The sequence below is a fragment of the Penicillium manginii genome (assembly GCF_028828005.1).
Source record: "Penicillium manginii strain IBT 31320 chromosome Unknown utg000006l:1.0-4164085.0:1.0-4166146.0, whole genome shotgun sequence".
Classification (NCBI taxonomy): domain Eukaryota; kingdom Fungi; phylum Ascomycota; class Eurotiomycetes; order Eurotiales; family Aspergillaceae; genus Penicillium; species Penicillium manginii.
In genome coordinates, this window is record NW_026643107.1 from 1138526 (window position 1) to 1152711 (window position 14186).

At 51.5% G+C, this 14186-nt stretch overlaps 5 protein-coding genes across 5 annotated transcripts; 2 read left to right on the forward strand and 3 right to left on the reverse strand.

Moving 5' to 3' along the window:
• Window positions 1–41: 41 nt before the first annotated feature.
• On the reverse strand, window positions 42–1460 carry N7533_008781 (L-rhamnonate dehydratase; the record flags this gene model as incomplete). Its single annotated transcript, XM_057105431.1, has 3 exons — window positions 42–1009; window positions 1078–1300; window positions 1377–1460. The coding sequence occupies 3 exons, from the start codon at window positions 1458–1460 to the stop codon at window positions 42–44; spliced, it is 1275 nt and encodes a 424-aa protein (XP_056956880.1).
• A 789-nt stretch (window positions 1461–2249) lies between these two features.
• On the forward strand, window positions 2250–5050 carry N7533_008782 (putative C6 transcription factor; the record flags this gene model as incomplete). The annotated part of the gene is made up of 5 exons (XM_057105432.1): window positions 2250–2431; window positions 2516–2550; window positions 2626–2742; window positions 2798–4175; window positions 4246–5050. The coding sequence occupies 5 exons, from the start codon at window positions 2250–2252 to the stop codon at window positions 5048–5050; spliced, it is 2517 nt and encodes an 838-aa protein (XP_056956881.1).
• Window positions 5051–5789: 739 nt separating this feature from the next.
• Window positions 5790–8047, reverse strand: N7533_008783 (putative Ste20-like serine/threonine protein kinase; the record flags this gene model as incomplete). The annotated part of the gene is made up of 5 exons (XM_057105433.1): window positions 5790–6251; window positions 6361–7457; window positions 7527–7843; window positions 7909–7939; window positions 7996–8047. The coding sequence occupies 5 exons, from the start codon at window positions 8045–8047 to the stop codon at window positions 5790–5792; spliced, it is 1959 nt and encodes a 652-aa protein (XP_056956882.1).
• A 989-nt stretch (window positions 8048–9036) lies between these two features.
• N7533_008784 (DNA-protein crosslink repair co-factor UBX5) lies at window positions 9037–10720 on the reverse strand (the record flags this gene model as incomplete). The annotated part of the gene is made up of 2 exons (XM_057105434.1): window positions 9037–10133; window positions 10219–10720. 2 exons carry the CDS (start codon window positions 10718–10720, stop codon window positions 9037–9039), a joined length of 1599 nt encoding a protein of 532 aa, XP_056956883.1.
• Window positions 10721–11412: 692 nt separating this feature from the next.
• On the forward strand, window positions 11413–13635 carry N7533_008785 (AAA family ATPase CDC6; the record flags this gene model as incomplete). Its single annotated transcript, XM_057105435.1, has 5 exons — window positions 11413–11461; window positions 11532–11849; window positions 11910–12112; window positions 12219–12341; window positions 12397–13635. The coding sequence occupies 5 exons, from the start codon at window positions 11413–11415 to the stop codon at window positions 13633–13635; spliced, it is 1932 nt and encodes a 643-aa protein (XP_056956884.1).
• Window positions 13636–14186: the final 551 nt, after the last annotated feature.

Below are 14186 nucleotides of genomic sequence, written 5' to 3' on the forward strand. Positions count from 1 at the left end.
AAATATTTCAAAGTGGCAAAGGGTCGTCAAAATGGCCGCACTTAAGCGGAAGAGCCGTTGGTAGCCTCTTCATTATCCGGAGCCCGCAGAGCTTTCTGAGGCGCGGGGTTCAGCAGGGAGGCTCCAGAGATGAGAGGCGCCGAAGGGTTAAGCTCGAGACCAAATCCAGGCTTGTCCAGAATTGAAACATCAAGGAATCCGTTGACAGGGATGGGCTCATTGGTGAAGAGGTTACCAAACACGGGCAAGACAGACTTGCCGTCAGGAGAGTTGGCCAGATATTCTTGGAAGGGGCTATTGGACTGGGAGACGACGAAGTGGTAGGAGTAAGGTCCGGAGGCGTGGGGGACAACGGGGATATCGTAGGCAGCGGCGAGGGCAGAGACCTTCAGAAGCTCAGTCAAGCCACCAAGCCACATAACATCAGGCTGGATGATATCGAGGTTACGGCCTTCAACCAACTTGCGGAATCCATAGCGAGAGAACTCGTGCTCGCCAGTGGTGAACTTGACAGTAGGGTGGGCACGCTTCAGCAGAGCGTGGCCATCGAAGTCATCGGGAGTCAGGCACTCCTCCCACCAGTCAATGTTCAGACCCTGCTGCTCACAGCGCTTGACCAGCTCGATAGTATAGGGAACGGTGAGAGACATATAGCAGTCAACACGCAGGGGGAAATCAGGGCCAACACTAGCACGCTGCAGACGGAGATACTCGACGTTCTTGAGCAGGCCTTCGGTGCCCTCATCAGGACCGTGGGGAAGGGCCACCTTGGCACCAATAAAGCCAGCAGACTTGGCAGAAGCGGGCTGGGGTCCAGTGCAGTAGAAATCAAGACGCTCGCGAGTTGCACCACCAATGAGCTTGTAGACGGGCTCGTTGCGGATCTTTCCCTGCAGATCCCACAGGGCCAGGTCAATCACCGAAATCACGGCCACGGGCAGACCCTTGCGGCCGTAGAACATGGAGGCCTTGTACATCTTCTCGAACAGGTTGTTGGTATCACGGGGGTCTAATCAAAATCAATCCATCATGTTAGCCATGCCAATGCATCATGAAAGCGCTGAGACAATCTCATACCTGCGCCAATTAGGAAACGCTCAAAGTGCTGGTGGGTAAGCCAGCAAGCAGGGGGACCACCGAAACCGGTGGCGAAACCCTTGGTGCCATCTGTGGCCTCAATCTCAACACAGAAAGAGCCCAAGACGTTGATTCCCCAGGAAGTACGCGAGCCTCGGTACTCCGCCCACTTGGTCATGGGAGTGGAGATGTTGCTGTCGATGAGCCAGTGGCCACCTTTCACCTTGGAGGAAGTTAGTGCTTGCCCAAATGAATTTTTAAGCATCCCCGAATCAAATTCCCCCCTGGATGTTTCTTACATTGTGGTAATCACCGCCGGAGCCGACACCATCGATAATGAAGGTGCGGATCTCCTTGATGCGGGGAAACTCGGTACAACCCATGATGGCGTGTGGAAGAATGGGAAAAGACACGAGTAAAAGAGTTCAATGCAGAATTTTCAATTGAAAGAAAGAAAGAGAGATGAAAAAGAAAAAGGAGAAACTCCGAGATAACGTGGGGGAGCAACACTTTTTCAAAGCGGGCAAAGTTGTGAGGAGACCGAGGGCTTCGGTGGTTGCTGACCCGAGGGGCGAATGCCAAGTCCGGCCACGAGGCAGCTGACATGCAGTATTCTGCCCAGGTGTGTGGTATAGATAGTACTCTAGAAAGAATATTAAAGCAAGTACTCCCAGTATAGTGGCATCTGTAGAATGATTTTCAGCCTACTAGTACTAGTACAGGAAACTTTGAATAAATGCCAATGGATAGTACTATGAGTACATAGTCTTAACTAACTACTAGTTAGTACTACTAAGAGTAGCATCTGTTTCTAGAACTAATAATACTCTCCAAGTATGTAATACGTAACAACTTGAAGTTATTTGACAAATATTACAGTAAAATATACAATTATCACACATAATTGTAACTGTACCTAGGTATTCCTGTTTCACGTGGAGATTGCGGGGTGCCCCGGTTTCTGCCTCAGGCTGCAGTCCAGTGACTTTCCCCCCAACTTTCTTCTCTTCTCTTTCTGCTTCCTCGGCCCTGACTTGCCTGGATCTTCTCGGACTATCTGCGATCCTCTCGGTCTCAATCCGCTCATCTTATCACGATTCAAGTTAGACCCGCGTCATGGTGTGACCCCCGCTAGCTTTGTCTGCAGGTCCGGCCTATCTCGCTATAGCAAAATGCCGAACGATGTTTCCGCCCCATCTCTGCCGTCCGGCCACAACTTGAACCTCGGGGATCCCGAGAGAGACCAGAGCCCCGCTGAGTACTCCTCTGGCCTCGACTCCGATAACGATGCTATCACCCTCAATGGCTCCAGTGGCTCGCGGGCGCTGAAACGGAAACGTCCCCTCACCGTCTCGTACGTCTCCGAGTCGACGGTGCCGCGCTTGCGACCACCTCGACGCACGCTGATTAGTTGACCATCTGAACTAACTCCTTTCAGGTGTGAACTCTGCAAGCAAAGAAAAGTCAAATGTGGTAAGTAGTGCCAAAGAACAATAATGTTGGCCTGCGACGCGCGACAGAATCTGATTAGGTTATTACTTTAAACAGACCGAGTACAGCCTAGTTGTGGCTGGTGCACTCGCAATGGCCATCTATGCCAGTACAAAGAGCGCAAGAAGCCAGGCCTGAGAGCTGGATATGGCAAGGAACTAGAGCAACGTCTTGGTATGTGCCCAGCCATCTCTCCATTCAGCCGAGGTCTAACGGCATCTCTCACTAGACCGATTGGAAGATATCATTCAATCTCAAGCTCGCCTTATCGAGATGCATATCCTGAACAGCCAACCCAATATGCGTCATGATATGCCGCATGCTGGATCCATTGCATACAGCTCGCCCTCAGAGCCCTCAGCCGTGCACGGCCCCAGTCCCCGAGGCGCCCTCTACTTTAACGATCACAATTCGTCGGTAGCGCTGCCATCTCGTCACGCAGAGGTATCAATCACGACTCCTTCGGATTCATCGGTCAAGAACCTGGTGTCCAATAATATACACAATGGCGGGCCAGCGCCGGCGATGAGTGCATTGCCGCCGGCACCCAATGCGCATAGTAATGACTATACTGGGAATGAATCATCTTTGGAGGTTCCGGTGAGCCTATTCGCCAACCAAGAACAGTCGCTTGCAGATCCTGATTTGGATCTCCCTCCATACGACCTGCTATATGCATTGGTGGATCTCTACTTTGACCATATTAACTCTTGGTGCCCCATTCTTCATCGACGATCGACGCTCGACACCTTCTTCGGTCCATCCCCACTGGAGGAGGATGATCGCATGGTCTTATATTCTATTGTGGCAACAACCCTTCGGTTTTCAACAGACAGCAGATTAAATGACCAAAACCGAAAGCGCTACCACGATTCCTCGAAGCAGAAAGTCCTGCTTTATGGACTAGAAAATTCATCCGTCAAGGCTCTCCAAGCGCTGGTCATTTTAGCCTTGGATCTGGTCGGCTCATCCAATGGCCCTCCTGGTTGGAAGCTACTTGCTCTCATAACGAGGTCTGTAGTTCAACTAGGACTCGCAGTGGAATCAAAGTCCTCTCTCATCGCGCCTGTATATCCATCGATTTATACCCTACGCGCTGTCACCTTGTCCGAGCCAGACTCCTGGATCGAAGATGAGAGTAGACGCCGTTTGTTTTGGATGGTATATCTTCTGGACCGGTACTCCACAATTGCGACGGCATTTAATTTTGCCCTGGATGACAAAGACATCGATCGCAAGCTCCCTTGCAAAGATGAGTTCTTTATGAAGAACCAGCCGGTGGAGACAAGACGCTTCCGCTGCTCTAGTGACCGAACCGACTATCTCAGCCACGCAGATAATGTGGGATCGTTTGGCCTATATATCGAGATCTTGGGCATTCTTTCCCGTGTTCACGTTTTCCTAAAAAGACCTGTGGACATTGGATCTCTAGCCGACGTTGAAGAATGGCAGGCAACCTATCGAAAACTCGATAGTGAGCTCACATCCTGGGAATTCAATTTACCTGCCGAGTATGCATATGAGAACTCATCTCGGCTCTTCAGCGGGCCAAAGCAAGGTCGGACTTTGCACAGTGACTGGGTTCAACTACACGCAACCTACCAAACGTGAGTCTCACTCAGGAAGCCATATCATACATACTACATTCCACCTTGACTTCGTACTAACAGTTCCCAGTGCCGTAATCCGCCTACACTCATCCGCCGCATACCCAACAACAAGATCCCCAATTTTCACACCATCATACAGCGCCAGCCAGCGATGTCTCCTCGCAGTCGACAACATCCTCTCAGTAACCCGCTTCGTCGTCGAGAACAACCTCCTCGACAAACTAGGACCCCCCTTCGCCTTCACCCTCTGGGTCTCAGCCCGCCTCCTCCTCGTCCACGGCTCCACAATTGCCCACACAGTCAGCCCAGACATAATATTCTTCGTCGACACACTCGCCCATATGGGCCAACACTGGAAAGTAGCCGAACGCTACAGCAACATCCTCCAACGCGTCCTGGACGAATACGGCGAGTACCAACAATCCGCCGCCCTAGACGCCGAAAGATCAACACCCTCAACAGTAAAGATCCTAGCAGACATGCGCCGCTGCGCCTTTGACCTAGACTTCTTAATCTCCCGCCAACCTCGCGAGTCGCCCTCCACAGCAAGTCTCAGCGGCAACGACCCCCGCGCCTCAACCTCAGGTCTAGCCCCGCGCAACCTCGCACCAAATGAGCTGGAATACCTCGACGTCTTCGGATTCTTCAACGTCCCTCGCGTCCCACCGACACGAGCCCCTGACCCATCAACCGCAGCCGTCCAGCAGCTGGATATGGACTCGGCCATACAAAACCCGATGTCTATCCACGGTCTGACAAGTACGACCCCAGTCGTTGACGGCCATCCCCCCGTCAACACGAACGAGTTCAATATAACGAACTATCTCATCCCGACACCGGAAACGGATTGGCTGTTCCGACCAAATGGTTGAAGATAAATGGAGGTCCCTGGTTTCTCGCTTTGATCTTTTGTTTTGTTTATACTAGTAGTGCGCTCCCGGCCCGCCTCACGAAGTGATGTGTTTTATTCTCTTCCATTATACCCCGCTTCAATAACCCATTTTCCTTGCTGGCCTAGGCCATTGGCATAATTGACATTGTACATATTCGTCTGGCGAAGTAGGAAGAACCCTGCAAACCTTTATTTCTCTCTCTCTCTGTTTCTTCGACTCGTCAATGAATCATTGGATCTTGAGATGCTGCACTTTCCGACTTGATTCGTGTTCTACCATGCTAATAAATATATCGTACCGCTTCTTAGGTAGATCGGACTCAGCTCCAGCTTTGGTTCTGGGCCTACCTTTCCGAGTGAAACCCTTGGAAATGGAGTTTATCATTTAATTCCTACCTAGGCAAGGTAGGTATGTCATAGTATTCATTCCTCAGCTGGTCCGGAAGCAAGACAGAATACCATTTAATGCGAAACAGAAAGTAAATTGGAAGTAGGAAAATAAAATAAAAGTAAAAGGACATACTTCGCCAACAATCCAGGTACCAGACCAGGATGAAACGACAGTTTGAATTGCAGTAGATACATCGCATGCCAGTAATAATCATGACGAGACACTTGCCGTACATCAGCACGGGTATCTTCATGTCCAACTCCAACTCCAATATCACCTCAATCTCCATCGCCATCGTTTTCGCAAGGACTCACACCCTCCCCTATTCTCAACGCCGACCAGGCTGAACCCTCACAAGAATCTCCTCAAGGAAAACGTCCAAAACAGCATCAACGCCCCCACCCATCGGAACAGGATCAGTCATATCCAACTGATGAAGTCGAGTCATAAGGCCGGAAATGTCATTCGCGAGCCCCTCCATCTCAGTATGGATTTGGACCCGTCGTTCCCAATCCTGATCTTCTTCACGGGTTGGGTCCCGTTGGCCCTGCCCGTAATTACGCGCCGGGTCGTGCCGGGCCAGATGGCGGCCTCGCCGATTCATCGCTGTGCGCAGGGCTGGGAGGAGGACGGAGCCGTAGGCTGTGGCACGCTCGATTTCTGCGGGGGTTTGGCGGGCCGGTGGGAGGTTGCGGTCGGTGTTGGGGGTTGGGTGGGAACTGGAACCTGGTGGTCGGGTTGGGGTTTGGGGTCGGCTGCCGGTTCGGAGTCGGGGGGTCTTGACGGCCGGCTGCGAGTTTAGACTTAAGACCTGGGCTGGGGGCTGCGCTTGTTGGGGATGCGGTGGGTTGGTGTTGGTGGGCAGAGTGCGGATTGGGACGAGGAGGAGTGGCGTTTACGTTCACTTTGAGGTCTGGGAGAGGGCGTTGGGATGGGGGGATTTTGCGAGAGATATGTCCAGGAGTACGTGGCTGCTCGCTGGATAGGTTGTTGGTGGGTTGAGCGCTGTTGATGACGGGAAGCTGGGTAGGGGTCGGCTTCGGTGATGATCCTGCACCGTTACTGGCAAACTCTAGGGCCGCCTTTGCGTAGTGGTCATTCTGTCTCGTGGGTGACTTCTTTTGTGGTGTATTGGGGGTTGAAATCTGGCGGGCGTGGTGAGCAGCCGAGGGAATTGGTTGAGCAGCCGGCTTTGATGGTGATAGGGGGAGAGTCGGTAGAGTGGCCGTAGAAGAGCGTGAAAAGGGATCAGCGATAGGAGGAGGGTTTACCTTGCTCGAGGCAGAAGGTGTACCGTGTGACTGTTGTGTTCTCGACATGGGTGGTGCCACAGGTTGTTTAATATCGTCTTGCAAATCCCACTCTTCAGTTTCCTGGCCGCGCGAATTCGTATCAGAGTCCCTCATAGGCTGCAGTGCAGGTCCGTTAGCTCGACCAGCGGGTCTAACGGTTCCAAAGTCCCAAAGATCCTCATGGTTTTCAGGAGGATCCTCCAGAGGCTCCTCGATCTCGTCATATTCATCATCATCATCGCCTTCCCCCCGGTGCGTGGCCTGCCAACGCTCAGCCCGCTCGATCAACTCAGTCAAGTACGTCGTTCGCTTGGCCTTCTTGATAAAAGGATGCTCAAGCATTTCCTTGGCAGACGGCCGCTCCCTGGGATCCCGCTTGAGACACATCTCGACGAATTGTTTGAATGGCCTGGTAAAGCTGCCATTCAGGGTCGGGGGAGGATTCTTGGGGATCAGAAACAGAACTTTCATGGGATGAATATCTGCATAGGGCGGATCTCCACAAGCCAACTCGATAGCCGTGATACCCAGAGACCAAATGTCTGCTTTGTAGTCATATCCGGATTGTTTAATGACTTCCGGGGCCATCCAAAAAGGCGTTCCAACAAAAGTATTCTTCTTCGTCATGGTGGCCGACAACTGGCCCGAAACGCCAAAATCAGCCAATTTGACCTGGCCACTGGCACTCAACAAGATATTCGCAGCTGATAGACGGTTAGTAATAGTTTCCTCTCACTCGAATTTGCTCTTGGTGAAAAATGGGTAGCTCTCACCTTTGATATCTCGGTGCAGTTTATGGTCACTGTGCAGATAATCCAAACCATGCAGAAGTTCTCGCAGAATAATCGCAATGTACTCTTCATGGATCACACCAGGGCGAAGCAGTCCATGGCAACTCCCACCCGAGCAAAACTCCATGATGATCCACAGATTGGAGCCCTTCAAATATGAGCCATGATACTTCGTCACGTATGGAGACTTGAGTTCAGACAAGATCGCGATCTCTTGGATGATGTCATCTACCTCATCCTCGGCGTTTTCGACATCGATGATCTTGATCGCAACCGATTCTCCGGTACGTCTATCGACTCTATGAGAGACGAGGAGTCTTAGTTAAGGTTCAAAGCAAAGCAACGAGACCGTGGTTCGACTTACCCTTTGTACACCTTGCCGAAGCTTCCACCACCTGGAACATGTCAGTAATGAAATAAATTGAACTCGTGGTCTGCGGAAAAATCGTACCGATACATGATTGCTTGGTGTAGATAGACTCTGGGTCTATCGGTCCAGGCATACTTGCGATATTCTTGTGGTATGAGAAATACCCAAGGGGAAGCACTGCGCCACGACGCCGAATGCTCTGATCAACAATGGACAAGTGGTAAATTCAGTAATATCCAGTCCCAAAAAAGCAGAACCGAGACTTTGTGAGTTACGACAGGTGTGAAGTATCCTCCTTGCGTGATTGAGTTGTGCTGGGAGAGCTGACGGGAGAAGCGGAGGTGAGACGTGCGGGATGGGGTCGGAATCGACAAGACGGAGACGAGTCTTAGTGCGGGGGAGAGAGAGGAAGAGAATGAGGTGGTAGTTGACGATTGAAAAAAAAACCGCTAATCCTGCCCAACAGTTAGCCAGGATTGCTAATGTTATGAAGGAGCAACTGGGCAGGGGTCAATAATGGGTCGGGATCGACGTACCGGGGGAGGAATTGACGATGCGGGCGTGAACAAAGTTGGCAAGAGAAGTTGACAAGCCGAAGGCAGGGTAGGGCCCGTAAATACGGCGGTAGAGCAGGAATCAGCTGGAGGACATGATAGCGCGCGGAGTTCAATCCAAGTAATATGGTGCCAATTGCGAATTAATGCCGAGTGATGGTGATGGGAACCCTTCCTTGCCTTGTTTATCTCTTTACGCGGGGCCAAATTCTGCCACCGCCCGGCCTTATCGGCTGATGTATAGGAGTGGGATGTAAACAATGGAATTCATCACTATAGAAACAACAAATATAATACTACTCATTCTTAATAGAAAGGGAATGGAAACATAGAATCGCTGAGAATAGTGCAGTGCTGCACTTTAACATGATCGCGACATTTATAGCATAATTCATTGGAAATCTAGGTCCGAGGCTGTGAAATGGGGTTCTAAGGTTACTTCATAGTTCATCGCCCACCCCTCATCACTCTTGAGTGGCTGCTGCATGGTGAATACTCGGGTCCTTGCATGTGCAAGATGCTCTGCAGAGAAAATGAGAGCCGAGCGAATGAGATGATTTATATCATCTTACTCCTCCAAGTACCCGATGTTCACTGTGCCGTTTTTCAGCCCCGCTTCCTCAATGCTCGTCGAGAGGTGATCTATTAAGTTTTGTCCCATGGCATTCAGGTCAAAGCCAACTCCAGCCTTATCTTCCAGAGGCGGCTCGGCCTTGAGCCATTCATAAATACGCTGGACGGGGTCGTTGAGCGAAAATCGGCGGATGACACGTCCGGCAGGATGGCGGAATTGAATACGAGTCGTCGTAGCCGGGTCTGCAGCAGGCTCGGTGTGTGGTTGATTGCTGGGAATGGAAGAAAACGCCGAAGTTGACTGGGATTCCTCCTCTTCTTCTTCCTTCTCTTCGGGGGTCCCACCCATGATGTCGTCTTCTTCGGCAGCTCGGCCCTTGCCTTTAACATCGTCGGTACTGCGAGTCAAATCATCAGGATCTCCCTGTTTCTGACCAGCAGCTGCGCCCTCGCCAAGACTGTTCCTCATCGCCATCTCGAGCATTTCCTCTTCAGTCATTGCGTCGACAGTCTTCTCCTTCTCTTGTTTCCTCTTAGCCACGGGATTCCGGACGTTGTGGTTCAAACTATAGCGGTCGAGGAACTCATGCAGCTGCATGAGAAAGTCTGCAGGTTTGATCACCGGAGGACCCGACCAGATCTTCATCTGCTCGCCGGTGCGAGGATCAACAATGGCGATGTGCGGGTAATTATCGGAGACATCGCTGGCTTGAAAGTAATATTGAATATAGGCGGACCCCTTAGGATCATCCTTGGCGAATTGAAGAAAAATGAAATGTTCCTTGACAGTTTCTTGGACTGTCTTGTCCTTCCACAGATCGCGATTGAGAACTTGGCAATCAAAGACAGACGAGTCTTGGATATTGACGAGCAACCATTTCTCTTCCGCCTTTCCATCATCCCGCGCCACGTCCCAGGGCACTCTCGACATAATTTCGAATGGAGGGCGGTACATTTCCGCAAGCATGTTCTGTTTGGAAGAAGTCTCCGATGCGCCTCCGGTGGCTCTAGAGAGTCGCTCTTGATGCGTATCTACAGAATCGCCGTGCCAAATCGATGCGGTATTTCTCTGGTTGAAGATACCCGGCCGACCTGGTGAAAATTGATCAAGCGTTAGTCTTCGTACCAAAAGAAAAAGAAGAGTAGGGCTCTTAGGGGTTACAAGGGGGGTACAAACCACCTCGCTGACGAGCCCGCACTTGGCTCAAGATATTGGCATGCATATCATCTTCGTCGTCGAAATCGGCTGCTCCAGGCCCCACCAAGGTCTCCGTGGTGCGCGCCATGGGCGCTCGCACACCCTCATCATCAAAATCTCCATTGCCTCCTCCGGCACCTTGACCAGCGCCTGCACTACCACCGCCGTACATTTCTTCTTGTAGTCGGCGAGCCATGGCGGCGTCATCCTCGAATGTTGTGCCGGCGGCGGGGTTTGTTGGACGTTCGGTACGATTATCATCGTCGGAGTCGGAGTCGATGTGGACGATACCGGATTCGTCTTCAAAATTGGAAGGGCGGGGAGGTTGCCGAGGTTCCTCGGTTAATGGTGCACCTCCATTCTCGAAGTAGAGTTGCATGGCTTGCTCGATGTTGAAATCGGCAAGCTGCAGGTACTGTGTCGCCAGCTCTGGGGTCGAGCCGGTGATTTCACAGAATTGGGCCACCACGTCACTCTCCATGGTGGAAGATTGTGATGGGGAGAGAATGGATAGAAAGGAAAGGAGAGGAAAGTTGGAAATGATGTGAAAGGTAAAGTCAGAGGCGCGTGCAGGAGTCTTGAAATGTGACAGTTTCACCTGATAACTTCGGTGTGGGGAAGCTGAGAGGGTGCAAACAGCTGCAAACTGAGGATTTAACTCGATGAGGACCCCACACAGCTACAGAGAGGGCGAGATGACATCAAGATGCAAGAGTCGAATAGGTTTGAGAATGCTGAAAAAAAGGAAGGCTAGTGGTTCTTAAGCGAAGTGGGAGAGTGGACTTGCAAGAAGTACAGAAAGCACGGAGAAGGTAGTAAGTTAGCAAGTTAGCAAGTTAGCAAGTAGATAACTAGATCGAGGATCTCCCATGACGCAGCTGTACGGCGGTCTTTAAAGACCTCTTGTGCAGTCATGTGCATCCGTGATATCACGTGTAAACCTGCGCAGCCGGTCACTGCAGTCCACCACAGTCCACTTTTGCCGTGTTGGGCGATTCCCACGCGTCGACGCGTCGCGAGTCCGAGACAAGACGAGATCCGCGTGGTTTGATTGCTTTAACGTTCACACTTGCATGACATTTGCACGGGCATCTACTCTCTTCGCTCTTGCTCTCCTTGTCTTCCTTTTTTCTATTTGCTTATTGTCTGGTTCCTTCCCTACTTGCATCAGCCATGACAGCGTCAATCTTGGGCAAGCGCTCTCGTGTCGCCGACACCGAAGGTGAGTTGACTTCCTTCTACTACCCACCTGCTTCCCACCTTCCGCATGAATTAATTCGGTCATTTTCAAGGTCTTCCGGTGCGCACTGCCAGCAAGCGCCGCACAGTCGCCCCTCGAGCTCCTCGTGACGTCGCCGCGCTTCCCCCAAAATCTCTCCCTCGGACACGGTCCAGTGCGAGACTCGCGCACCAAGCATCGCCGGCTCCGGACCAAGAAAACGAGGACGTCAAGCAGCTCGCCGAGAAGCCTCAAGTGAAATCGAAAGCGAAAGCGAAACCCTCTTCTAAGCATACTCTCCGCGAGGAGCCAACTATACCGACTGTACAGGGTGCGTCTCCAACCAAGATCAAATCGCATTTCCGCACCTCAAAGCTCGTGCTCGTCGAGGGTAAGCCGAGTGCGCCGGAAATCTGCATAAATGAGTGGAGCTAACAACAGTCAATTACAGAAGAGAAAGTCGTCGAAGAGAAAATCTTTGAAGAAAAACCCACAGAAGAGAAGGAAATCGAGAAAGAAACCGACACTGCGGTTAAGACTGAAAATGATACCGAGAATGAGAAACCGGCACCCATTGAGTTCAAAACACCTCAAAAGTCCCGCTTCCGTGATGCTTTACAACAATCCCCCGTCACTCCTCGCCATCGGGTACAGGTTGGAGCCAAATCTTCAACCCCCCAGAACCCCACGACACGCTGATCTCCCGCCAACTCCTCGTCCGAGTGCCACTCCGACTATCGCTCAATCGGTCTACTCGCAGGCTCGCCAACTCTTCGCCCGTGGTGCCAACTCAGGTCGACTGGTCGGACGCGATGCTGAGCGAGAGAAAGTGGCTACCTTCATTGGCGATTGTGTCAAGTCTCAGAAGGGCGGCTGCCTTTATGTCAGTGGCCCCCCCAGGCACTGGCAAGAGCGCTATGATCGGTGAAGTTTGCCAGGATATCAACCTGTCCTCCGTCAAGGTATCACACGTGAATTGCGCGAGTATGCGAAACGCCCGCGATGTCTATAGCCGACTCGTCCAAGATTTCGGCGACCAGACAGATATGTTCAAGAAAAGTGAAGGTGACCGTCTGAAGGCCATGTTTCTTCCATCCAAGGTAGAAGGTCTTTATCTGGTCTCTCTTGACGAAATGGATCATCTCCTTACCGGAGACTCTGGCGTACTGCAATCTTTGTTCGAATGGTCATTGCAAGCCAGGTCGAGCCTGATCCTAATTGGTATTGCCAACGCCCTCGATTTGACAGATCGGTCCCTGCCACAGCTCAAGGCAAAGAATTTGAAGCCCAATCTTCTACCATTTCTACCATACAACGCAGCATCAATCGCCAATGTCATCACCAATAAACTTAGAACTCTGCTCCCAGATGGAGGAGATTCGGATCCCAAATTTGTTCCTTTTCTGCAGCCGGCAGCTATCCAGCTCTGCGCAAAGAAGGTTGCCTCGCAAACTGGAGATCTTCGAAAGGCGTTCGAGCTTATCAAGCGCGCAATCGATGCCATCGAACAGGAAACCCATTCAAAGCTCGAGAAGCAAGCTGCCGATGCGGCCGACGCCTTGGTTCTTGCAGAGAATAAGAATCTTTCAACGACCCTTAAGCCTATTCCCGCGCCTCGACCTCCTCTCATGGCCAACTACAACTCTCTGACAGCACCTCGTGCCAGTATTGCCCACGTCGCCCGCATCACCACATCCGCATTCGGCCAGGGCACCATCCAGAGACTCAAGGGTCTCAACCTGCAACAGAAAGCCGCAATTTGCTCCCTGATCGCCCTTGAACGTAAGCGCCGAGAACTCGATATCCCCAGCACACCGTCCAAATCTCGATCCGGAGCCCCAACTGTCAAACAAGCATTCGATACATACTGTACGCTCTGCCGCAATGACAATATCCTTCATCCCCTCACCTCTACCGAGTTCAAAGACGTCCTCGGCAACTTAGAGACTATGGGTCTCGTTGGTGACTACCAAGGTCGTGGTCGTGGTGGTACTCTCGGTGCCGGATCTGATGTCCGTCGAACACCCTCCAAGTCCGGCAGCGTGATGTCCACGCCCCACAAAGGCATGGATGAACAGGGAATCCTCTGTTTCGTCTCTCAATCCGAAATCGAGGGCCAGATTGCGGGCCCTGGTGAGGGTATCCTGCGCCGACTCCTTCGGGGTGATGGTCTTTAGTTTGAGGACATTCCCACCCGGCCATGATCCCGCATCTGCTCCAATGCGCTATGTTCTTTTATCTCCTCATCTTTGTCTCGTTCTGTTCAGGGTCGTTGGCGTCCTCTGAAGAAGACATTTCTCTTGTGATACACATTTGGCATCTCCGGCGTTCGACCTGCATCTTTTTATGTTTTAGCGCCATTGTTATGATTCTCCTTTGTTTCTATGATCTTTCCTTTGTGAACTCATTCCATCGACTTGTCCGGTTTGAACGGTCTACTCGATGGTATCCATGTGCATTATTCCCAATACAACATTTTTTAAGATACAAAGGTTCAAAGGTTAGGGATTGGCAGTATCACTAGTAGTACTAGTAGACTTTCTGGCTGGTAATCATGTTGAATTGGTAGAGGTAGCCCAGGTGCTAGTGGGACCCCGAAGCGTTATCTGCCCCCAGGTGGGAGAAATTACAAAATAGGGCAACTGTGATCTGGGCAGTTCGACTACTACTAGTAATAAAACTAGTAGTGTATAAATGGTATTGAAAGGCCGGAGCCACCTGGGCGGAA